This window comes from Caretta caretta, chromosome 7 (assembly GCF_965140235.1).
Source record: "Caretta caretta isolate rCarCar2 chromosome 7, rCarCar1.hap1, whole genome shotgun sequence".
Lineage (NCBI taxonomy): Eukaryota > Metazoa > Chordata > Testudines > Cheloniidae > Caretta > Caretta caretta.
Window position 1 is genome coordinate 121,750,856 of NC_134212.1, and position 26,163 is coordinate 121,777,018.

Here is a 26,163-nt window from a genome sequence, read left to right on the forward strand (position 1 = left end):
GGCCCCATGGAAAAAACAAACAAACACTGGACTGGGATTCAAGAGACTTTGGGTCTATTTCCAACTCTGCCACTGGCTTGCTGGGTGATTTGGGTAGTCATGTGCCACCCTGTGGCTCAGTTTCCCCATCTGTAAAATGGGGATAATGATGCCAACATGCTTTGAGATCTACTGCTGAAAAGCAGTATGTAAGAGCTAGGTATTATTATACTAATTATCTTGTTGCCATTATAAAAAAAGCAACTCGAAAGAGACAGAGATTGCACAGTGAGTGAGTCTACAAGGTGGCGGGGGTGGGAGGGAGGGGAAGGGTAAAAGGACTTGGCAAGGAACCGATTTCCAAATATTTGTATTAAGAGGCAAATAGATCTGATTTGTTCTGCTAACGATCTGGCATTTGATTCGGAACCTCTGCAGTTCCCCTTTGAAAAGAAAAACAACTAATGATGTTCACAATCTAACGTTTCTCTAAAAATAACCAAGTCAACAATACTCATTATGGAGTAGCTGAAAGAGGCTGAAAGAGGAAGAACAGCCCCAGCCCCAGCCATGACACAGGATCAGGAAGCAAAGAGGAACCAAAAGGTTGGAGGCTGCTTGAGACACTTTTGTCTCTGGGTGCTCGCAGCCTCGTGTGTGCAAAACCTTCATGCATGTGATTCTCTGGCGAGGACTTACCTTGGGGTTAAGGGAAAGCAGAAGCTGGGGAACTCTTCCTCGAATCTCAGGGGTGATCTCCACCTCCAGCCAAGTCTTGGTGGTGTTGTACTGAGAGGAAACCAACCAGCCATAGAAGAGAAGGTTAGACTTACAAGAAGCTCCATGGCTTCATTGGAGAGAGAAAATTCAGATTGAGTCCAGAAGGGCCCAATTATGATCATGTAGCTGGATCTCCTGCATAACACAAGCCAGAAAACCTCTCCCAGCATTTCCAGCCCGGATTCCAATCGCTTATTGATTAGGACTCAGACAGGAGAGGTGCTTCTTTGTGCTCTCAGAGGAGAGGACGAGTCTCCCCAAAGAGGGGAAACAGCATTTGGAATTCTCTGCAGATAGAGATACTAACAGAGGGGTCTTTTGGGTGGGAGGGAATCATGAATTGGCCCCAATGATATCTTGCTGCTATGGGGTCTGCTGCTACACTGCAGTGATTCTCACACAAAGGCTCAGGAGTTCCAGCATCTGGCATATTTGGAATTGGGGGAGTTTTCCCCCAAAAGGACCTTCTGCTGGAGCACGGGGGGTGGGGGGGGGGGCAGGGGGAACACTGCACTGGGGACAAACAGGCTGTGATACCAACCCATCTCCTTAGCTCTGGAGTTATTCTGCTCCTTCCTATTTCCTTCTGTCGTCAAGACTAGGGCTGGATTTTGGATGCACCGATCAGCATTTTACTGGCACGTTTGAATTTTTCAGACTATGGGCTGGAACCAGGCCTGACGTTTTGACAGTTGGTCCTTTCCCAGCATTTATTTTGGAAGCCTCCAAATCTCACCTTCTTCACAAAGCAGGTCACCGTCTGCCCAGCTTTGTAGGGCCTGAGCCGTTCACTGGGATTGTCTCCTTCGGGGCTCAGAGCTGTGCCACCATCCCCCTTCAGATCACTGTTCAGAAAGCAAAGAGACAGGAGCAGATGGAAAAAAATTACAGTCCCAGGGTCCCAGCTCCAAGCAGTGCATGGACGCGTTGTGGATCCAGGAGACTGTTTATGATGATGAAATATCCCCTGGGCAGCATCCCTGTAAAGTTCATCCCCACTCTCTTTCCCCCAAGCTTTCTTCCCTTTATTCTGCACAGTGCAGGAACTCCCACCATTTAAAGCAAGTCTCCCCAATGCAGAGAGAACCACTAGGGTGTGGTCTGAGCCATGTCCCATGCTAGGCAGCTCAAGGGTGTGTTAGCGGAACAGTCGGTGCTTTAACCTGTAGTGGCCAGAACAGAGCTGGAAAGAAGAAAGGAGTGATATGCTTATGTGTCCTGTTGTCTCGCAGATTCCTGGCTCCTGGCCTGTTCCTCGTATCCTCTGTAGGCTGGAGGGCAAGGGAGCCTCTGCAGGGCAGAGCTCCGTGGCACACAGGAGTTGGGGATCCCAAATGCTGCCACCCTTCTCCCTTCCCCAGCGGAACACCACTTCCCCAGCAACAGCTGACAGGGTGGAATTTGGCACTTGGCACTTTCCATCTTCACGGCACTTTACAAACATTAAACCAGGTGGGCAGGAGGCTAGTACAGAATCTGCGGCTCTTACCTGGGTCGAATGCTGAGCTCTGGAATGGACTGAGTGAAGTGTGGATGGGTGATGGGCAAATACCTGCAACAGAGGAAACCATTCAATTCCTTCTGTCTCCACAGCACACTGCAACGAGGCTTTCCCGGCCCGTTACCCGCACAGCACAAAGCCAAGCACTCTTAAAACTAACAGCTTCCCAGTTCTGGTGCTCAGCCTTTGCCACGCTCCCACCCACTCCAAAATGAGACACTGCTAGGGCACCATCCTCGGTGCTGGCTCTGTAACAGAGCCACTGCCGGACCGGTCTGGGCAGCAAACCCTGGGTAGATTAGCTCTGCCTCCCAAAGCAGAGTAATCCTCTTTCTCTGCCTACATTTGAGGAGCCTCCTTCCTCGCACTGGGATGCCGACACGCGATCATCTGTGAGATGACCAGCTGCGTTAGGCACTCAAGAGTGGGGTTTTTGGATAAACCTAAGGGAATAACGTGCCAAAATTCCATTGAACTTAGATTGGAGTTGGAAGTTTCGTTACCTCTGAAGTCAGACCCTTAACTTTCACTCAGGACTAGCTCCTGCTCCACTGGAAGTCAACAGGAGCTTTGACTAAGGCAGACCCCAGACTCCTCTCTACCTGTGATCTAAGACAGGGATAGAATGCCCATCTGCAGTGATGCAAGTATCATGTGCTAGCCGGGGCATGGAACATGGCAGGGGAAGATTCCCTTAGGGCCTCATCACCTCCAGCAGGCATAGCTGGAATACAAAATGCCTGGACAATACAGAGGAAGAGACCTGGTTAATCTGAACTAAATTACTACTCCACTGCCAGCTTCCCCTGGAAGCAACACAGAAGCTCTTTTTCTACCTGTGAGTCTTCACATCTCTGCCTCCAATGACCCGGGCTGTCACCTTCTGCCCAGCTTTCAGCCTGGATGTTGGAAAGGTGCCTATGGGGACTTCATCCAGGATCTGGGACGTGTGGATGGAGCCCGTTAGCTTGTCATCAATGGCAACTGTCACGTAGGTAGGTCTGACGGACTTCACAGTTCCCTTGACCACATCTCCTAAGCACAGGGAGTGTTTCACTGCAGCCAAGCCTTCCTCTACGGTCTCTGACTCTTTCCGGGACCTTATAAAAGCCCTTTTCTTTGCTGGGCCTTGCACTGCTAACAGGATGCCATGGTCACCTGTCAGCACGGTTTTTAAGGTTACAGAGACAACCTGTCCCACCTTCAGCTTCTCAGAGTCAAAACGGAACGTGTCATTGAAGTGAGAGGCCACAGGAATGGCAGTCAGCTGACCTGTCTCCACCAACGAGGCAATGGCAAACTCTTCTGCTACATGCTGCACGACAGCAGGCTGCTGGGAGTTTTCCATTAGCTGTCAAACAGAGACTGGTGGTGACTTATCAGCAGGAACTCTGGATTCCAAGCTAAGACATTCTTGCCCCTTCTCCCCGCCCACCGCCACTTTGTGTGAAACTTTTCACACCTGAGCATTATTTAAAATCCATTAACCAGGTAAATGCATACCTGGCACAGGGACAGAAACACACGAGACCTAATAAGAGAACACAAGCCAGACGTACCCCTTTGGCTTTTGTGTGCAACAGCTCTTCTCGAAGGGAGACGTGAACCGCTGATTTGAGGGCATCAACATGAAGAACCAAGACTCTTGCTTTTTGACCAGCAACCAAGCCCTTGTCTATAAAAACAAGAAGATTAACTGCTGACAGCCCAAAAGGATTTCTACCAGTCTTGACCCTGTGTGACAAAGCCAAGGGCAGCATGCTCAAGGGCAATCTGAGCTCCTAATGCTACCATGCTAATACTAAAACTGTTTCACAGTCCAGAGGACCCATTCACAATATGGTTACTACTAGCAGCCAAATGTGCAGTAGCTCATTTAAAAAAAAAAAAAAAAGAATCGATCCATATTTTTTCTCCAAGCCACTAATGTTGGGGGAGTGTTATCCTTTCACTGGGAAAAAAACAAAAACCACAGCCAACCTTACAGCAGGATCAAGTCAATTTTACAATCAATCAATCAATCAATAAAATCTACCTTGTATATAGAACTTTTCATCAGGAGATTTCAAAAGTCCTTTACAAAGGAGGTCAGTACTATTACCCCCATTTTAGAGAGGGGGAAACTGAGGCACAGAGCAGGGAAATGACCTGTCCAAAGTCACCCAGCAGGCCAGTGGCATAACTGGGAATAGCACTCAGGTCCCTCAAATCCCAGGCCACCACTCCTTCCACTAGGCCACACTGGCTGGTATATGTCTGGTTGTCATTATTTCGAATTTGAACAAAATAAATACCCAGATTAAAAGGTTGTAACTAAACACAAATGGCAGGTTTCAGAGTAACAGCCGTGTTAGTCTGTCTTTGCAAAAAGAAAAGGAGGACTTGTGGCACCTTAGAGACTAACCAATTTATTTGAGCATGAGCTTTCGTGAGCTACAGCTCACTTCTGTAGCTCACGAAAGCTCACTTCTGTAGCTCACGAAAGCTTATGCTCAAATAAATTGGTTAGTCTCTAAGGTGCCACAAGTCCTCCTTTTCTTTAAACACAAATGGGTCTTTTAAAAGGCAACAAATGCAGGTTTGAGTAAAATTTGTTAATACTTGCATGGAAACTTCGTATATGGTGTGTGTACGTACACACGCTCATGGGTGCGCGCGCACACACACTTCATATATGTTAGTAATGATAAAATGAAGTTAAAAACAGTTCTGAATGCCTAGGATAATTTTCAGTTCTGCTTAAAAAATGACACTTTTCTGGGCTATTATTTGAACTACAATGTATTTGAAATTGCAGTTTTGCTTAATAACGTTCCTTGAATCAAGAGAAAAATTATGCAGCAACTGAGCATATTCCAGCTCCTAGAGGAGGAAGGGAAAAAACTAAAAACTGTTCATTAATACTTTATCCTTCTATAGCACCTTTCATCTGAGGAGCTCAAAACACTAATTAAGCCTCACAGAAACCCGGTGAGGTAGGGGGGCATTTTGCTGATAGGGACAACAGAGTCACAGACAGGTTTAATCATGCCCCAAACCATGCTCTGGATCAGTGGCAGAGCTAGAAACAGAAACTCAGGAGCCCACGCCTGCACTATCCCATGCTCATGACACTCCTCACTGTTTCATCAGCAATTTATTTCATTCCAGACAAAGCAGTTTGAGAGCATTGTGTATCCTATCCAGTGACGATGAAACACAAAGAAATAAGACCATAAAAGAAATTCCCAACCTCCAACATGATAGCGAGTGGCTGTTACGGTCAGCCCAGCAACACAGCTGCCGTTGAAGAATGCTGAGCCATCCCCCTGCACTTCCTGAACAACCAGCTCAAGTTTCTGCCCAGGTATCAATCCACAGAGGTTTTGGGCCACCTTGGAATGATCTAAACCGACAGAATGGGAAAAGGTAGAGAGTTAATTTTATTTCCACTGGATCTTTCGCAGAAGCAAAGAAGCGGGATTCACCTTTGCTTAATATGAGTTTTTATGCCCCTCTTTAAAAAAAAAAAAAAAAAAAAAAAAGAGAATCAGATAGTTTAGACCCCCCAACACACAAAGAAATAGTATTAAAATTTAATCCCAATAGAAACACTTACGAAAAGCTAAAAATTTAAAACCACACTGCCGATCACTAGAGATATTTAATGTCCCAGGGCTGTTAACCTATGACTAAACAGGCCTGTCTGGAGGGATAGCATATAACTTTAATGCAGCCCAATTCAGGTCTCTTCCAATTATCATCTAATTCCCTCTTTCTGCATTTCCAGTCTATTATAGTCTCTAAGGGAGATCTGTATTTCCTAAGGTGCCTATCACCTTGGTATCTAAGCATTAGTGCATTTAGTACCTCTTTTCTAAACAATTCAGTTCTATACCCTCACGAATGTTCCTGCTTTTGGTATGTGCGTTTGTATGCAGAGAGGCATCTACGTACAGGTGACCAGGATTCTCAGAGCGTTCAGGTCTGGGAGGTAGGGGGTTGGTACGCACACAGGTACTGCATAGCAACCTTTCAGAGATACAGAAGTACTTTCCATGTCTACTTGGCTAAGGGGCAACCAGCAAATACTTTTCCCCAGCAGATGAACAAGCTGGCTCACCACAAACCCCTCCCCTCTGTTAGGTAGATTTCACCTTTTTTTTTTTTTTTTTTTTAAATGTGATTTTCCTTACTGTACCCTTGACCACAGTATTTAAGTACTGATCGGATAAATCAGATCTGCATGACCTCCTCAGAGGATTCTGCTCTTCACCTGCCTCCCAGGAACTAGAAGGCACCAAGTTTTGTCCCATTGTGTCTCCCTGGCTCTTTCTATTCTATTTCAGCATAAGGCTAATGACATCATAGCTCTTAACCCTCTGTTCTTAACCACTCAGGGCCTCAACCTGCTCCCACTGAAATCAATAGCAAAACTCCCACAGACTTACAATGGGAGCGCAGCCTGGCTCTTGGTTTGCTAGTTGTCCCCACTCCTGACAAGAGTTCCAGAAAGTGTTGTTCCTGTTTGTAGCCTTTCAAGGCCTGGACTCATTCTATAAACCCTCCTCTCTTAACAAACCTGGCTCACAAGTTAAGCCATTGCTTGCTTTGAGCCTTCTCTTACATGGAAGGCAAAGGGGTAGTTTATGCCTTGTATTATTTCTCTAGTGCTGAGTGTCATGACCTGATCCCTGTTCCCAAACTTACTTCTTCTGCTCAGAATGCCCCTGACCTCCTTCAGCTCCTCAAAGCACTGGCTCAGTAAGGAGAAGCTCTCAGCGACGGGGTCTTCCGAGCCGACCTCAGACAGCTTCAGACACAAGAGGATACGCTGCTTCTCCTCGTCCATGCTCATCACATTGGCAACCACCGTCTGTCCCACCACAAAATGGTCTTTGGTGTCTGTCACAAACTTGTCACTCATGGCCTGTTTGGAAAAAGAGGTCAGCAGAGGTAGCTGCTTAGCAACCCTATTAAACTATAGCACCTTTCATGAGAGTGCTTTGGAGTATTTTTACAAACATCCATTAAGCTTCAACCTCTCTCTGATGTTGGCAGGTATTATCCCCATCTGAGAGATGGGGAACAGGCACAGAGAGGTTAAGTGACTGGCACAAGGTCACAGAGCAGATCAGTGGCAGGCCTGGGAACAGAACTGAGGAGTCGCAATTCCCAATCTCCTCCATGAGGGGCGAGCTACCCCACTGTAGCAGTGCTGCATTTTGCAATGCAGTCCCCGATATGCCAGCAGACAGGTGGTGGGAGAGATGTGGCGTGATTAGGAAAGAAGGCTCTTTTCAGCTCTTGTAGAATCCCCATTTGCCTTCATGCTCTTTCTTGCCCCTTCTCTCCCCACAAGCCCTCCCATATCATGGAGGCACCTAGAACTCTATAAATACAACCCTAGCCTAAGTTTTTACTACTAGTGGGCTGGGCAGTGGGAGTGCAGGAGACCTGCAGTCTATCTGCCTTCCAGCCCTGCTTAGAGCCACATTTCTTGGGCCTGCAAACATGGTGCTTTAAGAGGGAAAGTCACACCCAGCTTACCGCTTTGGGGGCCAGTCCAGCTAGACCAAATGGGAACTCCACAAACACTCCATAGGACATAATGTTCCTCACGTAACCAGCCAGCTGCATCCCAGGTTGGATTTCAGAGAAGCTCCTCACCACTTGCTCCTCCTGTACAGCAGAGATCACTGCAGGCTTTCTGCACAGGGTCTGAACAACTAGTCAAGGAACAGGACCTTCTAATCAGGGGAAGAGGAAACAAGCTTAGGAGCCTACTAAATCCCTTGGTATCACCAGAGGGTCTCACCAGAGCCATTGCAAGTTGTACAACACAGGATCTTAAAATCACAGCATTCCGATTACCACCTTGCTTTCCCTCCATCGATAATTTTAGCAGCCAATATCTCATAAATTGCGACAGTTGGAGATTAATGCATTACACCATTTGGAAGCTGGAATTCTCTGATTACAATCCATACAATTAGTTGGTTTTCAGTGCTAGTTGTTTACTAAAGTCATGTCACAACTGACATTTATGCATGTAAGCTGGGGAGGCAAACAAGTCAGTAATCAGAATGTTGTGATTTTTAAAGCCTGATACCCTCACAATCTACTAGGGCTAAAAACATGTCTAATCTCTAATGGGATTCCCAGCAGCATACAAGATTCAATTCAAGGGTGGGTGGTTCGCAAGATACCAGCCCTTCAAACCAACCTTGGTTCCTGAGGATGGAACCAGCCCCACACCTTAAACCAGTGTAATTTCTCTTCCTTGTGTACAGTCTAGATTACAAATAGATTGTTCATTCATGAAGGCTCTGGCCATAAAACCCAAACCTTGATGGAAGAGTCAAAGGATACAATGTGTCCTCCCTTGTCACTTAGGCACATAACCCTGTGGAGGATGTCACCCTCTTGGAGCCAATGGTACAGGAGTTTACAGTTAACCACATGGTCAGACAGATGCATCATGGGAAGGTGGGCAGAAACATTGTCCGACAAGATGGAAACCTCCAGGCCATTATCTTTCTTCTTCAGGACCTTCACATCAACCATCTGAACAGAGAACAGGAAACATAACGGGAGACTGTAAACAGCTCTGAGGTCTCTCCAGCTATGCACAAGGAACTCTCTTGTTCCAATAGCGGGGAACCTCAGAAGCATCTGACATTTATTATAAAGCAATCTCAACAAATCACAGAAGTCAAAGTCTGGAAAATTCATTTGATCAGATGGGAGGAGGGGATGAGATCATTTAAACAAAACAGAACATCCCCGTGCTTGCAGTAGTAAAACTTGTATTTACATGTCGGCAGTGTTTTTCATTCCAAAGGGATATCGAAGCACTTAAGAACTATTGTCTTTATGGCAAATATTTACCTAACACTGAAATGCAGCCACTTCTGGAGCAAAATGTGGCAGCTGTTCGCACACTGCAGCATTACAGTTTGAGAAATGGACGTGACCACCACATTCAACAGGAATTACGTCAGGGAAGTCCTATGACCTGTGTTATAGAGGAGCTCAGACTAGATGATCACAGGGGTCCCCTACGACCTTATAATCTATGTACTGGGACTGCTGAAGTTAACACTCTTGGGTTAATATCATGGGGCTCTTTTGTCCTCCCTCTTCTAAAGCGCATCAGACCCTCCCTCGCATCCTAGCGGGATGCCAGCCTCACAATAGGAGATGCAATGATGCTAGTTCCTCATTTGCTTGCCGTCTGAAACAGACTTTCTGCATCTACTGGCCTCTTCTCACCTCTCTTTCCTCCCTGTCTTGCACCTCACCCTGTCTCTTTAAGTGCCTTGTGACTGACCATTTTAATGTATTCACATAAGTATTTTCTCTGACATACACTCCTGTATGAGTCATGGTCCCGTTTACTTTACTCTAAAAACTTATTTGGGGATGACACTTGTACGAAAGATGCAATACAAAACCTAGTTATCATTGTCCCCATCTAGTGAGACCCATTAGACAGGTTTTAGAAGTAAAATAATTCAGAGTTGCATTGAATCCTTTCCTTAGTAACCAGGCAGGAGGGGGGAACAGGACGAGGAGGGGGGTGGCATTTACAATCAATACCTGCCCAGTTTCATAAGTTACTTCCCGATTCTTCTTTGGAATTTGTTCTCCTCCTTCCTCAGAGACAGGTCTGCTCATCAACTTGAATGACAGCAGCAGCTTCTCCTGCTCAGGCTCACATTTTAAGACTATGACTTTGACAACCTATTGTAAAGAGATTAAAAAAAAAAAAAGACTTAACAGTGAGTTTTCTGTAGATCCATCCCTCCACCCTTATATCCAGTGTACTGCAGTACAGTGCATAAAACAGCAAAATAAATACTCAGCAACTCTTCCCCTCGCACCCAAGGCTATCAGGGCATTCTACAAACATGAGTGAATTCAGATTCACAAAACTAGTGTGAGGCAAGTGTAATCCTCACTTCACAGGTGGGAAACTGAGGCACAGAGTCATTAAAATGACCTGCCCAAGACAGAGCTGGGAATAGAACCCAGGTCTCCCGACTCCCACCACCAGACCATCCTGCCCTTTTTGCAGTTGCTATAGATTCCAGCATTAAAAACAAACAAAAGGCGCCAGGAACACTCTGAGCAGGTCACACGCCTCATGGGGATGGCTCAAAGTACAGACTGGAATTAAAAGTGCTTGGACATTGGTAAAATTGCCAGGCACAGCATGGGTCGGATTTTTAAAATATGGACTTAAAAGACTGTTGTCCTGATCCTGAAAATAAAAGTTTTCATTCTTCTGAAAACAAGGGCCGCAGCATGGACCCCAACCCTGACAATCTGACAAGCCACCTACCCTGGGGCTAGGTTTCTTTGCCACCCAAGCTGTGCAGACCACATTACACAGCTCTGTGCCTGCTGCACTCTCAGAAGCAGGCAAGGCCTGGAAACGTACAAGAAGGCAGCTCTGCAAAGTTCTTGAGGGGAAGGCGTCTCTTACAGCCCAGCCCATTTAATTGTATACAGGAAAGAGGAATCAACTGCTTCACAGGAGCGTTTTCAGAATCCCAGATCCTTTTGATTCTTTCCTGTGTTGTCTGTGCCTGTTAAATGATTTCCCAAGACAGGAAGAGTTTCCAGTAAAGGCCTCTGATTTGAGTCCTTTAAGCCTTAGGACACAGGTGAGTTTGTAGGCGTGGACATCCAGCTCCTAAGAGTTAAGGGGATGCAACAGGGCAGGGGACAGAAGACTGGGACTCTAACCTGGAGTGAGTGGTCTCGTCTCCCCTCAGGAGCCCGTTCCTCCCTGTTATCAGATTGTCCTTATGACTATGCAGTGGTGTGACAGTGTCACGCGACTGTCAAGGAATAGCCCCCTTCAGGGACCCAAAGCCAGTGGCAGTTAGGTGATTCTTTGGCTAGACTTTTCGATAGCCTGTCTAACCCTAGCACAGCAGAGGGCCCAACACCTCCTGCACTGCAAACCACAGCACCAGACAGATCTTATTTTCCGTCTGCCTGCCTTGCCAATATCCCTTTACAACCCTCTAGGTGCATTGAATTTCCACCTGAAGCTCCCATCCACAACCAACCAGCTGTGGCCTCTTATCTGTCAGTGCAATGTCACAAGTGCCTCCGTTGTGTTTATCAATGTGGGGGGGGACGTATTAGTTACCTGGCCTTTGTAGAAGACTTTCTCTGGGGAAGATATGGGCTCTGAGCTCAGCTCATTCTTGGGAACCAGACCTTTAACGTCATTGTAGAACTTCACAATGCAGCCAAACTCCCTCGCGCACACAATGAAGCCATGAGCGATCAGGCCGGGCTTTGCAGCCTCGTAACTAGTGAGGACTGGAAATTTCGACATGACCAGAGTTTTCTTCAGAGTTAGGATCAGCTTCTTTTTTTCAGGATTGGATATTAACACCTAAGAGAGCGGGGAGAGGAGAGGTTACAGTGACCGCAGAGGTGCTTTTCAATCAGGGAAAAGGCACCAAATCCTTGATTCATATTCACTATGTACAAGAATCCCACATATGTCAACAAGTTTGCACTAGCTTCAGACATCCAGAAGCAACAGCGCTTTGAGATCCTCAGAGAAAAGGCAAACATTAATGCTGACAATGTCTCAGAAGCTAAACCTGCGAAAGCAGAAGGTGTCAAGTGACGTGGTGGCCAAGTTCATGGTGATCTTCCCTTGGATTGAATTCTCTCTATTCAAAGGCCATCAGGCTAGAAGAAGAGCAACACTAGCCCCCAAATGAGATGCAGAATAGCCTGTCAGTCTCCGTAAGTCTAGCGGAAAACCAGGAAGATGAATTAAATGTGTGCATGGAGGTGGGTGGGAGTAAAGCCCATAAAATCCAAGCTTCTCTTTAGAGAAGACAGAGTCTATTTCAGTATGTCACTGCCCGAGAGAGATGACACCATTACTTCTGAGAAGCAGTGCAGGGAAATGCAGGGGTTTCCTATTCAATATGCAGATTCCTACAAGGAATCATCCTAAGGATTTGACATGGTCACAGCCTTTGAAGTCGTTAAATATTGTTGAGGTTTTGGGAAGTTATGTGATTACATCTAGCACGTACGGTGCTTGGTTCATCCAAGGCTCTCAGAGCATTTTAACAAGAGAGAGCAAGTATCACTAGATTCCTCTCTGTAAAATGGTGCTGACAAGTTAAGGCCTAAACATTTTCAAGTGTCCATTAATCGGGAGCACAACCTGAGCCCCTGAGGGCCTGACTTTCAGAGGTGCTGGGTATCTGTAGAGCCCATCACTTCATGTGGAGTGTGGGTGCTCAGTAGCTCTCAAAATCAGACCCCAGCTGTTTGTAGCTGGGCACCAAACACCCTAAGACCATCCAAAGGAGCAGATGCTTGAAAACATGGCTGTAATTTGGTCAGGCCACACAGTGAGTCACATCACCCAACACTCAGTCCAGTGGGCAATAGAGAAAAGGCAGCAGCTTCTCTTTCTGAAATACCAGCAACTTCACGGCCCAGGACTCATTATAAACAAACAATAAGCGCATCAGAAAGCCACCCGCTCTCAGTGGAAATCAGATCAGTGTCTAAATGCTCAGGCATTGCTCTGGTGGAGGAGTACAACTTAAGACAGCCCAAGCCCTCGGCTGGTCCCTGGCAGGGGGATCTCACCCGGCACTTGACTTCGCCGCCCACGCTGTACTTCTTCTCGGGCTGTTTCAGGAGCACGTCCGCCAGGTGTAGGCGAGGCACCAGCCCCCTGATGTGATCCGTCACCTTCACCTGCATCCCCAAGGGTTTCAGAGCCAACACTTTGCCCTAGAGTCCGGAGAAGAGAGCAGGATCAGTAGTTTTCAGTGTGGGTTGGGGTGTACATGGGAAATGGCCTACCCACTACCCCCCCAAAAATAAACACACCCCGCCCCAAAAATCTATCTAACGTATTAACCACGTGCAGGGCAACAGCTTTACATAAGGGAAGCTACGCTGCATCTTGCACCCGTGTTGCCAGTGCTGTGCTCTCCATGGGCCACATGCTGGTTCTGCTGAAGTCAATGGTAAAATTCCCACTGACTTGAAACAGACCTGGATCTGACCCCATATATATATTATATCCAACATACGATAGGGAATACAAAGCTTTAGAAAGATCATTCTACGCTCACCAAGGCAACTCAAACACCTAGACTGAAATGTCGCTCAGCCAGGTAACTACAGCCTGGAGAACTTGCAAGTTATTTTTGCTGGTGCTGTATTTACATTCTCCCTTTCCAGCACTGGTCTGAAACAAATAGGTGTGAACTGGTATTAACTAGGCAGGGAAAAGACACATCGCCTAAGGCGTGGCAGCAAGTACCAATACTCGACAATGCCGAACGTGTGACGTTCTCTCAGGATCTTACCTCCACCACGTGCCCGGGACAGATGTCTTGGTATCTCAGAAACGGAGCAGCAATAATTCGACTAGGAGAAGATACAGCAAGGGTTGCGGCGTGAGTCATCTTTAACGTGAGGGAAAACCCAGAGGTGGTAAGGACAAGACAACCCCTCTCCTTCCCTCACCCCTGGGGTCTGCCAGAATCTGCCTGGCCCCTATTTATCACATCAATGCTCTGTCCCCCCGCAGCCCTGTGTCAGAGTCATGGTGACGTTCCCCTGTAAAGGTGGTCTGGGCCCAGCCACTGGACTAAGCTCTGTCCCAGTTTATGACACAAAGGATGGTGGCCAGAAGCCAAAACCGTGCATGCAGGGAACCCGCTGGCTCTCAGAGGGCAATACCTTTACTAGACAGGAAGGATGGCCCAGTGGTTAGAGTGCAAGCCCGAGACCTGCTCTGTCGCAGCCTTTCTGTGTGACCTTGGGCAAGTCACTTAGTCCTACTGGACCTCAGTTCCCATCTGTGCAATGGGGAGAACAGCCCGGCCCTGCCCCACGGCGATTGTTGGGAGGAGAAATGTGTTCAAGGTTGTGAGGTTTCAGATAATGGGCAACAGATGAGTGCCACAGACAGCTAATGAGTGGAAACCCCAGGGGGTGGGTTCCAGCCAAACAAAGCAGCACAATATTTTCCACTTATTATCAGACCCTTCTCTCCCCGCAGCTCCCACAAACAATTCTGGAATGGCACCAAGAACTTACTGTTTCAGAGACAACAGGGCCAGCTCATCCATAAGGCTGTAGTCAACGATTCGACATCTGTGCTTGCTTCCCGTCTTAAATGCCCCAGGTTTGAAGGATTTTTTGGTGTCTGAAAGATGCTTCAGCTACAAAAACAAAGGGCGATTTATCACCATTTGGAAATAGAGATAGTATTGACTTGGGAGAACGAGATCTAGACTGACTTGAAGAGGAGAACACAAACCAGTAAGACTCAGCAAGTTTCACATGGGTGTTTTTACCCAGGTGAGATGCAATGCTTACATCCTTCCGCAAGTATGAGTTGGGAGGACACGGAGGAAGACGCAGACAAACCCATTATTTTGGGGAGCAGCTTGTACGATAGTTGCCATGCAGATGACGTCGTATTTTACTGTGTATACACACAATGAATGGCAACGTTCTGCTAGCATAATTTTTTGAAGACCATTAAGAGCACGAGGCTACCAGGCCAGGGCTTGACCTGAGCGCGAGGCCAGCCTGGTACTTTATGAAGGCTGGGCACATTGTACATTAACCTCATTTCTAAGGACCACCCTGAGCTCCTATGGCGTTCTGGTCACTGCAAAACCAGTGGCTTCCTGAAGGATTTCGACCTCAGTCCTGCAAGTGCAGGATGCTCAACCTCTCACAGACCTGGGCCTTATAGAGGGAACTTCAGGCTCAAGTGCAACCAAGGCCAGTGAACCCATCACCAAGGCAGGGAAGGAACTAGTGTAGGCAGGAAGAGAGACTCAGATGAAGGATATGGGAGGGAGGGGTTTTTTGTGGGGCCAGTAAGGGAATAATACCAGCAGGAGGAGAGTGGAAGCCAAGGACAAAGGAAGAGCAGGTTAGAGCAGCAAGACAAGACTAGCCTTCCCCCAGAAAATTGGCCAATACCATGTACACCATTCCTGAGACAGGACTGACAAATGCCTTACACAGTAACAATACTGTATTGCACATTTTACTCCTCTGCTAATATAATCCAACATCCTTCCCCCATCACCCCTATGTGCTGGGCTAAAGGATTCAGTGATTCTTTCACAATAGCCCCCCTCTACCCAAACCACGATAGGTAGAGCCCTGCAGATCGGCAGAGATCCGTTTTATATCTGTGGATGTATTGTTTACCATCTTTGTGGCTCGTGGATTGGATACGGATCCAAATTTTTGTCTTTGCACAGGGATATAACAGTAAGATAGGGTGCTGGTGCGGGTGCAGATGTGGATACATATAAAGGTGGCATGCAGACCATGGGACAGACACAAGCTAATTATCGTGGATGCGGATCCAAGTTTCTGTATCAGCGTAGGGCTCTGAAGATCTGGGCACTAGATCGACTGGCCCAGTCAGCACATGCCTGAAACATACTCCTCTGTCCCTCAAAATACATAACACAAGTGTGACACAGTGGCTCCTTGGCAAAGGGTCCCCTCTTCTTTGCAAACAACTCTCATCTCAGACTTGACAAACTAACTGCACGAAACATGTCTATGGATAAATGTCCGAGAAGAGAGAGAGATAAGAGTAACATGTAAGGTATCCACAGAAGGCTTGTAATTTTTCAAGACACTCAATTGTAGGATGTATATATGGGGAATATTTAAGGAATAATGTATTTATATTGAAAGTCTACTTTATGGACTTAGAGTAGAAATTAATCACCAGGGGATAATGTTTCCTGGTGATGCTTCATTGATGCAGGAGGGAATCGTCATCCTGCCCTAGTTAGCCAGTGATGCAATGCAAGACTCAATTGTCCAGCCTTATTCCAACCCAAGATTTTCAATAGAAAACCATCCAAGACAACCGCAAACACTCAAAACCATGTGAAGGTAGAAAAAGGAGCATTACAATGAGATGGGGGGTTTGCTCTGTCTCGGGGAAAAAAAAAACAAAAGACTGTTTCAGTATCACGGAAGAGGGGGAATGACTGTCAGCATCTGTTCACTGAGGTGACATCTTGGGAGCAGGGATGCTCTTGTGAAAGACTGGATCCTGGTTCTTGTGGAGCCAGCCAGATCGGCAACAGACTGAACTCCTAAGTCACTGATGTGCTTTTGAACATTTTACCCATTGTCTGTGGCACATAAAGGTTAATATTTATGACGAAAACCCCAGAAGATCCCAGGCTTCGCAGCAAGGATTAAGAGTTACATTCTTCCTTAACATTTGCTTTTGTTTTCAGTTTACTAATAAAAATTAAGTACCATCAGCCTTTAGCCATCAAGCCCACAACTCGACTCAAATGTCAGATTACTCCCCACACACCACATACCGCTTATCCCAACGGTTCAGCACAACTGATGGTTGTAAAATGCTGGAAACAGACGTTTATGATGGCAAAGCCCATTTTCACTGTACTATGTAGCATACGTTAACTCAAATCACGTTTCAGAAACACCGTTTAGGTCAAAAAGGATACTAAACATATACATTTTCTTACGTCACTAATAATAACGTAGATTATTAACATGGAATGAATTAATTTTACTTTATACACTTTATGAGTTTACCTCTCTCTCATCTTGGACAATGAATATAAGAACGGCCATACTGGGTCAGACCAAAAGTCCATCTAGCCCAGTATCCTGTCTTCCGACAGTGGCCAATGCCAGGTGCCCCAGAGGGAATGAACAGAACATGGAATCGTCAAGTGATCCATCCCATCGCCCATTCCCAGCTTCTGGCAAACAGAGGCAGACACCATCCTGGCTAATAGCCATTGATGGACTTATCCTGCATGAACTTATCTAATTCTTTTTTGAACCCTGTTATAGTCTTTGCCTTCACAGCATCCACTGGCAAGGAGTTCCACAGGTTGACTGTGCATTGTGTGAAAAAATACCTCCTTTTGTTTGTTTTAAACCTGCTGCCTATTAATTTCATTTGGTGACCCCTAGTTTTTGTGTTATGAGAAGGAGTAAATAACACTTCCTTATTTACTGTCTCCACATCAGTCATGATTGTATAGACCTCAATGATATTTCCCCCTTAGTCTCTTTTCCAAGATGAAAAGTCCCAATCTTATTAATCTCTTATTAATAAGAAAAGTCCCAATCTTATTAATCTCTCCTCATATGGACCTCATATCCCTAATAATTTTGTTGCCCTTTTCTGAACCTTTTCCAATTCCAATATATCTTTTTTGAGATGGGGTGACCACAGCTGCATGCAATATTTAATATATGAGCATACTATGGATTTATAGAGAGACAATATGATACTTGCTGTCCTATTATCTATCCCTCTCTTAATGATTCCCAACATTCTGTTCACTTTTTTGACGGCCGCTGCACACTGAGTGGATGTTTTCAGAGAACTATCCACAAGGACTCCAAGATCTCTTTCTTGAGTGGTAACAGTTAATTTAGACCCCATCATTGTATATGTACAGTTGGGACTATGTTTTCCAATGTGCATTACTTTGCATTTATCAACATTGAATTTCATCTGCCATTTTGTTGCCCAGTCACCCAGTTTTGAGATATCCTTTTGTAGCTCTTTGCAGTCTGTCTGTGACTTACCTATCTTGAGCAATTTTTATCATCTGCAAATTTTGCCACCTCACCGTTTACCCCTTTTCCCAGATCATTTATGAACATATTGAATAGGACTGGGCTCAGTACAGATACCTGGGGGATCCTGCTATTTACCTCCCTCCATTCTGAAAACTGACCATTTATTCCTACCCTTTGTTATGACCTTTAACCAGTTACCAATCCATGAGAGAACCTTCCCTCTTATCCCATAACAACTTACTTTGCTTAAGAGCCTTTGGTGAGGAACCTTGTCAAAGGCTTTCTGAAAATCTAAGTACCCTATATCCACTGAATCTCCCTTGTCCATATGCTTGTTGGCCCCCTCGAAGAATCCTAGTAGAATATAGAGCATACTCAGTTTCACTTCCTGGTTCTCATGCGCTAGCAACACAGTGCAATGTTTGGGTTGCAAATGCTGCAGGACAACTATTATTTACAACCGATTCCACTTACGTTTTAAAATCCCATTCCCTAGACGTCTCTGGTTTGGTTGGCGATTTCATGCCAGTTTGCGGCAACCCCTCCCATATTATAATCTGGCTACGGGGCATTTATTACTTACACGTGCAAAAGCCAGAGTGCCGTCGTCCAGTTCAAAGATGGCACCAGTCTTTGTGTGGAAGCTCTTCACCACTGCCTCTTCCACCACCATGCCAATCCGACTGCTGGCGAGCTGGCCTAGCATGCTGCCAGGCTGAAGGAAGACCTGCCGCAGGGTGAGCCGGACTGCTTTGGAGGTGGGATGAACAGAGAAGATGCAGGCCTTCACCTGTTGCAGGGGAGAGAGGACGGCAGGATGGTAAGACAGCCTGGCAACCTGAAGAGCCGAGAGCCATTTTCAACCCTGTACTCTCACATCACACCTGCCTCCTGATCTCTTCAGGAGGCTTTGCAGAGGTACAACAAGGACAATGGAAAGTGCGGAGTTATCATTCAGCTCTAATGTTTTTATGGGCTGGGCATTTTTTCTTTAGTTATCTAATTAAATTGCGTAAGCTAGTTTGGTGAGGACAAGGGGAGTGGAGAGTGACTGCAGGCAATCAGCCCCCGCCACAAGCCATTCCCCATCCTCCATTAGACTCTCAGCTGCCAGAACTGTAAAGGGACACTAACCTAGGACTCTCCAGTGGCTACATTCAGAACTCAAAGACATAGCGGCTTCCCTTCTCCCTACCAGGGGTGTAGAAAGAAGGTCTGTGCCAACAAAATTGCTGACATCGATGATTCCACAGAAAAAAACCTTTACCAAAAAATGGTTAGAGAAGGAAAGGAAACAGACATGCTAAGCAGCTTTCTGGTTCCTACAGCCGCTTCAGCATCCACTCACCGTCTGACTTTGTGAATAACTCCCCACTTTCTTCGGATCCAGATGCATGAAGTCCACAATCCCAGTGAAGGAGGAGAGGAAACTCAGAGTGATGCCATATGGGGTCACCTAAACCAAGAAAGAGAAATTCTTCAGCAGGGCGGAAAATTAAATCACGAAATCAATTCCCTACCATTGCAGGGGCCGCGGGCATTGGTGCACTCAGTCCCTCCTGTTTTCTGCCTGTGACACACAACAGTAGAGAGTGTCCCGAGGGCTGTAACACCTTTGTCTAATTCTGGTTGTTTGCTTGGCCTGGGGGTGGCTGGGTGGTGTTGGTAATCTGTGATATACAGGAGGTCAGACTACAGGATCTGATGGTTCCCTCCTGACCTTAAACTCTATGACTCTAAATCTGTGTTAAAAGTTCTCATCCAGATCAAGATGCAGACAGCACTTTACTTCCTCCACTAATAGGCATCTTGTCAGTGCTTACTAACAAGTACGCCGAATAGGACAGGTTAATTGCTCAACAGTTGGCTTTTTGCCACTACTAGAAAAGAATACTTTTAATGTTTCTAACTGTACATTTGATCTCAAGTCCAGAGTCAACCTGTGCTGGTTTACAAGCAGGTGTTTTTCCCATCTTGCACTCCCAAATCCCATTTTCCATTTAAAAACAAACCAACCACTAAGATCCCAGCCCTTGTGGTTGCACAAAAAAAAAAAAAGAACCAAGTGTGAACAAATACAGTGAAATCTGCCTGAATCTGTAGGGAGCCTGAAACAAGAGTTCAGCAGTGTCAGCTGCACCCATTCACGTGATGGGCTGTTAACTCTGAAGTCTAATGCTGAAACGTTCAGTGCCAGCTATTTCACCAATGATCGAAGGAGAAGGACCATCAAAGATCTCCATAATATACTGAAAGTGGTGTCAAGTGGGTGGAGCTGGGGAGAGGGCCACCGTTCAGGTTTTCCCCAGTTCAACTTCTGAATGAACTTATGGAAATGTTCATATGAAAAGGAGGAAAGTTTCTCCCGTTTCCATGCCCACAAGAAAAAGGTCCAGAGGCCAAGCAAGGAGAGTTGAAAGGTTAATGCTTTACCCATCCTGCCAGCAAGTTGCCACTTACATTTATACTTGGTGCAGAAGGCCAAAGAGCTAACTCCATCTTGCAGTTAACATTTTCTGGAGGGCTTTTAGACACCTTAGTGTTGTTACAGAAAGAAAAGGGACTCAAAAATGGCACCTGGTTAATGCCCTTGTGCTGTTTGACCCAGATCTGCTCATTCCCTGACACAACGGAAGATTTTACTCCTACAGAGGAGCTGTTCTTCCACAGAGCTACAAGACCAAGAGCAGGAGATGAGCAAACTGGATTTGACTCTGCCTAGCACTTCACCACCACCACCAGCCAATCACAGATATCAGCATCTTTACGCCTGGTGACTGGGCACAGAGCAGAGCTCAATTTCTAAGATTGAGCTGGCGGTGCTGGCAGGCAGAAATAACTTATTTTGATTTGTAAACTCACTGAGTTCCAGCTCAGTTTTGCTGGGGCAGAATACATAGGAAGATGTCCATCACAGTCCCGATCATAACTCCACCTCAACAATCCTTCAGAAAAAGCGGAGTTTTACCTTCTGCACCTGTGCTTTCACCACCAGCCCTGGCAATAAGTTACTGAGCGTCCAGTTCTGTTCCTCTGTTGCAATGGCTGCAGCAACCTCCGACTGACTAATGGACAGACGGACAATTCTTCCGTTGTTTTTCACTTCTTCAATGAGACAGTTCAGATACTGGCCTATTTTCAGCTCAGCCCCTACAAAGACAGGACACATACCAAAACCCCAAATCATCTTCCTGTCTGTCATATCCCCCTGCTTCGCCTTCTGAAACCCTTCACTAGCTCCCCCTCTCCAGCCAAATTCAAGCCTCTTTTCGAGACCCTCCCTCCTAATCCACTCTCATCTCTTATCAGTGCCCCACCCTGTTAAGATGCCCTTAATGCCAGTTTCAGCCATGCTTGCCCAGGCCCCCGTGTGCATGGAACAGCCTCCCTGAAAAGACCTATAAGGGCACTACCCTCTGCTCTTTCAAAATCTCTGCTCTCGATCCACTTCTGCTGCAACACCCATCAGAAAACCAGTCAACGTTTAAATGGCTGGCACTCAGGGAAACGCAATGCTTTATTTATGCAATTACAAAGCAGTTTTTTTAAAATAGGAAGTATCTCTGTGGCTAAAGACTGAACGTATCCAATTTTCTCCCCATGCCTCACCCTCTGTATACTGCTCGTTTTCTTAGACTGTTAGCTCTTTGCAGTAAGGACCCTGCCTACTGTTGTGTTTGTAGTGCCTAGCACAACCAGGCCCTGGTCCCAACAGGCCTCTGGGCACTAAGGTAATATAGTTAAATGGGGATGAGAAGGACTTTTTCCATGCTCACCCGGAGAACACATGCCTCACAGGAAGCAGCAACGCAAGCTCCTCCTGCCTCCTGGCACCAGATCTAGAGTGCAGAGAACAATTCCCTTTTACCCGTGGCCTTTGCGGATGACAGGCCACAAATCTATTTCTTGTAGCCACCAGATGATACATACATCAGGAATCTGCCAGTCTGAGCCAGAAGAGAGCCATCTGACCAAAGCAGCAGAGAACGGTGCTCTCTGAGCTTTTCAGTTCTAGTGCGTTTAGGGACTTTTACCGATACACCTCTGGAGCACACGCCTTTAACCAGGAAACTGCCACTTTGGTTGGTTGCTTTCAGATGGGTGTGGATTTGGCGCCATGAGAAGGGGCTCTCTAGACAATCCTGGAGACCAATCAAACCTCGGGACAGGCAAAGTGTCGGTGGCAGCAGCACGCGCTTCTCCTGCGCCATCCTGCCAACGTGCCTCAACCAGGACCCAGAGCGAATACTTCTCAGGGTGGGGGAAATGAAAGGGGAGAGGTAGTGCCCATCTCCATTTGAACCTGGGCCTTTCTGCAATAGTGTCCAACACGGGGAATGACTAGTGCCAGTCAGGATGCAGGTGTTTACAAGGAGTTATACCAGCTGATCAGGAAATGAACTGACAGCCAACAGCTCATTGTTCAATGGCTGTGCACAACCGTACGCTGGCAGAGACGTCTGATCTCTCCTGACCTGAGCTAAGTTTGAGTCAGCTAGGTAGAGCTGAAAGTCTCCCGTCCCATCCCCGCTCCTCTGAGCCAGCCAGTTCTCCGTCTCCAGCTTTAGTTCCTGCTGGATGCCTTACCTTTGTTGGCTGATTTGATGTAACTCTGGGACTTCTGACGAGGCAGAAATGCTTTAGCACCACTGACTCCAATATCTATGAGGTAGCCGTGATCTTCCACACTAGATACCAAGCCAGATAGCAACTGTGGGGAGGGAAACATTACAATTCAACAATATAAAGGAACGGTTAGATCGACAAGGAGAACAATTCTGTCAGCAGACTGCTTGCACTCAGATTTCCTTCTCTCCTGGGGTCAGAGTGCTGGAATTCCTCCCACTGGTTTGGACATATTATACCCTGCCTCCTCTGGAAATGCGGTCTCAGCTGTCCTCTTGTCCAACTAAGGCATGTATCTATGGGATTTTTGGCTTCCTGAAGCTCTGGCAACATCAGGACATTGAAAAGTAACAGGCACCCACACTGCTGACACATGCCTGCCGCCTCAGTGAAGCTGGGTGCAAGAGAATAATTAACTAGGCTCACAACACCTCTGTGAGGCGGTAAGGTAAGTATTATCCCCATTCTACTGATGGAGAAGCTGAGGCAGCAGAAGTTAAATGACTTCCCAAGAGCCAACAAGCCAGTGGCAGAGAACAGATCCCATAAATCACAGCTCAGGCCTGTGTTCTACCCACTACACCACACTTCCTACCAAGATCAATTACACCAGAAAAGGCACAGATCCTTGCTTGAATTGCATGCAGTGGCAAAACTGAATGCACACAAGGAGACACGAGGGCAAGGAGGAAGCGATCTCCAAAGTGCAGGGTGGCTGCGGTACACCCAGAACACCTACCATGCCGGATCTAAGAGCTGTAGTGTTCAGAGCCTTGTTGACATCTTTGGGGTTAATTGACAGCTTGACACTCTGGTGTCCATCCATGGTTTTCCCCACGCTGGTCACGGTGCATCTGATCAGCATTCCAGGGGGGTACAGGTCCGACAGCGAGTTCAAATCCTAAACAGCAAAACAGTTAAAGGAGATCACGAAAAATCATAAGATCATTATGCAGGAGACCAGAAACTGTCACTGAAGAGGTTTTTGAAATCCAAACCCAAGAGGAAAGCTCTATTCTCAGCAGCAGCTAAATGCCACAAAGGCTGGGGCCCTGGGTACAGTAGGCTCGTGCCCCAGCCTGGAGTTTCAAGCCTGACTCGGGACACACACACAAGACATATGTAATGTTACAAGGCTGAGATCAAAGGATTCAACACAGCTGCCAGGCTCTGTCCAAGACCGGAACAGCAGGAGGTGCTACAGGTCAGGATTAAGATACATCGCCCACGCTGATTATGACCCCAGTCTCGGGTCTCCGATTAGCAAAGAGGTAAAAGGTGGGAAAAGAGCAAGGGGACTTTGGCATTTTGCCGTTCCCAAAATTCCGTTTTAAACAGGCACGGACTATGGTGGGAAGGGGAAATATAAACATGCGCAAAAGGTAACAGACTATCTCCCTTCCTTTCTTTGGAACATCTGTGTCATCAGGGAATTACATAGGCTGCTTGGAGTCCCTCCAATACCTATCTGCCATAGCATGACCTGGCAATACACTGCACAGAACATCACAGAAGCCATCTTTTGGGGGGCTGCATAGGGGTTGGGGAAGAGGACAGAGTCCTCTGAGTCCCTGTTGGAAAGTAGAAGATTCTCCCAAACACATCCCCAAAAGTTTCATCTTTCAAGTCCCCCCGCCACATATATTAGCTATAGGAACTCCTTAAGTAGGGAGGGGTATTCAGTGATGGTTGCTGTTGACCAGTGCATTGAACATGCTGCCTTTAACATTCACAGGCCATGCTGGCCAAGGAAACAAGAAAGCAGGTCAGGGAAGGGATCAGAATCTCCTGTACATCAGTGGAAACTGGGTTCTCCCACCGGGGTCTTGCAAGCAGAGGCCCATTTATTTTACCCAGTCCCAGGACACACACCATCCCTCAGGACTCCCCTCACCTCCAGGAGCTCTTCCGTGGCCACTTGCGCATTCAGCATTTTGCTGTAGGCATCGCAAATGTGCGTCACTTGCACAAATCCAGTGAGTCCATTAGGCAAACTGACCACTAACTCAAAGTCGTTAGACTCCTTCACGCAGCCGAGCAGCAGCATCCCCTCACTCAGGGCCTGGAACAAAGAAAAAGTAGCACTCGGTGGATCTCAGCAAGCCACAGATTTACCATGTCTAATGAGACTGAAAATTAACCACTGAAAGTCAAAAAAAACTCAGCACCTTTTAACACCCAGACTCAGGCCACAAATCACTATCAGCACCTCCGTGAGTTACCAAGCCACTCAATAACCACTGCTGACATACTGCAATTAGAAGCAGACCTCTTAAAAGGTCAGTGGAAAGCAGCAAAAACCTTAGAAACAGGACTACAGCCCCTCCTACTGTCAGTGCTGGGAGAAGGAATGACTGATGCGGACATAAGCTTCCCCGACTAGAGAAACCTGTCACACTCTTGCAGTAGGGTGTCCTACAGAATCTTCTACGCAGCAACCATGAAGGAAGGTGTATGTTCCACCTTCCAAATTGAATACAGAGGGCTGGTCTACACTACCGCTAAAGTCGATGTACCTTACATTGCTCAGGGGTGTGAAAAAAACCACCCGCCTGAGCAACATAAGTTTTATCAACTTAAAGCGCTGTCTGCACCGCACTATGTCGGCGGGAGACACTCTCCCACCAACAGAGCTTCTGCCTCTCGTTGAGGTGGGGTAATTACATTGATGGGAAAGCACTCTCCCGTCAACATAGGAGATGCCCTACATGCTGCACCAATGTAGTGCGGTAGTGAAGACAAGCCCAGAGATTGTCAAACTGGATCAGAACCAAGCTCCACCTAGTCCAGTATCCCATCCCAGCCAGAGGTCAGAACCAGATCCTTCAGAGGAAGACATAAGAATCACCAGAGTTGTGGGCAGACACAGGATAATCAGTCTTCCACATAGGGCTTATCCTAATGCCTGAAGCACAAAGTTTAATATCTCTTCCCAAATTTTTGTCATCATTAATTATAACAAATCTGGATATTCTTGAGATCCATATACAGCAGAACCTCAGAGTTACGAACACCCAAGTTATGAACTGACTGGTCAACCACACATCTCATTTGGAACCAGAAGTACACAATCAGGCAGCAGCAGAGACGAAAAAAAGAACAAATATAGTACAGTACCGTGTTAAATGTAAACTTCTAAAAAAATAAATGGAAAGTTTAAAAAAAGATTTGACAAGGTAAGGAAACTGTTTCTGTACTTGTTTCATTTAAATTAAAATGGTTAAAAGCAGCATTTTTCTTTTGCATAGTAAAGTTTCAAAGCTCTAATAAGTCACTGTTCAGTTGCAAACTTTTGAAACAACCACCATAATGTTTTCTTCAGAGTTACAAACATTTCAGAGTTAGGAACAACCTCCACCCGAGGTGTTCATAGCTCTGAGGTTCTACTGTAAATATCTAATTACTTGTTAAGTTCTTGGCTTCCATGACTTACTGTGGAAATGAGTTCCACAGTTTAATCACATGATGTGTAAAAAAAACTGTTTTCTTTCAGAGGTTTTGAATTTCCTACCTTAAATTAAATTGAGTGTCCCCTTGTTCTTGTGACAGGAGACAGTGAAACTGACACTCCTGATCTACCTTCTCCAGACCACTTTGTATTTTACATATCTTAACATGTTTGTCTTATTCAACTCCTTTCAAAGGTACGACTTAAAGCA

At 46.4% G+C, this 26,163-nt stretch overlaps 1 protein-coding gene across 3 annotated transcripts in view; it reads right to left on the reverse strand.

Moving 5' to 3' along the window:
• Nucleotides 1-26,163, reverse strand: part of PDCD11 (programmed cell death 11) — a 44,264-nt gene that overhangs the window by 13,638 nt on the left and 4,463 nt on the right. For all 3 annotated transcript variants that reach the window (XM_075131092.1, XM_048858851.2, XM_075131093.1), the window contains 20 exons: nt 24,399-24,566; nt 23,244-23,405; nt 22,466-22,589; nt 20,847-21,028; nt 19,227-19,334; nt 18,462-18,668; nt 14,354-14,478; nt 13,618-13,678; nt 12,887-13,033; nt 11,406-11,657; nt 9,842-9,985; nt 8,612-8,806; nt 7,790-7,960; nt 6,950-7,169; nt 5,493-5,645; nt 3,820-3,935; nt 3,097-3,611; nt 2,249-2,311; nt 1,496-1,604; nt 679-768 (listed from right to left, as the gene is read on the reverse strand). In XM_075131092.1, the coding sequence (XP_074987193.1) occupies nt 679-768; nt 1,496-1,604; nt 2,249-2,311; nt 3,097-3,611; nt 3,820-3,935; nt 5,493-5,645; nt 6,950-7,169; nt 7,790-7,960; nt 8,612-8,806; nt 9,842-9,985; nt 11,406-11,657; nt 12,887-13,033; nt 13,618-13,678; nt 14,354-14,478; nt 18,462-18,668; nt 19,227-19,334; nt 20,847-21,028; nt 22,466-22,589; nt 23,244-23,405; nt 24,399-24,566 (3,312 nt within the window). The remainder of the gene's footprint in view (nt 1-678; nt 769-1,495; nt 1,605-2,248; nt 2,312-3,096; nt 3,612-3,819; nt 3,936-5,492; nt 5,646-6,949; nt 7,170-7,789; nt 7,961-8,611; nt 8,807-9,841; nt 9,986-11,405; nt 11,658-12,886; nt 13,034-13,617; nt 13,679-14,353; nt 14,479-18,461; nt 18,669-19,226; nt 19,335-20,846; nt 21,029-22,465; nt 22,590-23,243; nt 23,406-24,398; nt 24,567-26,163) is intronic.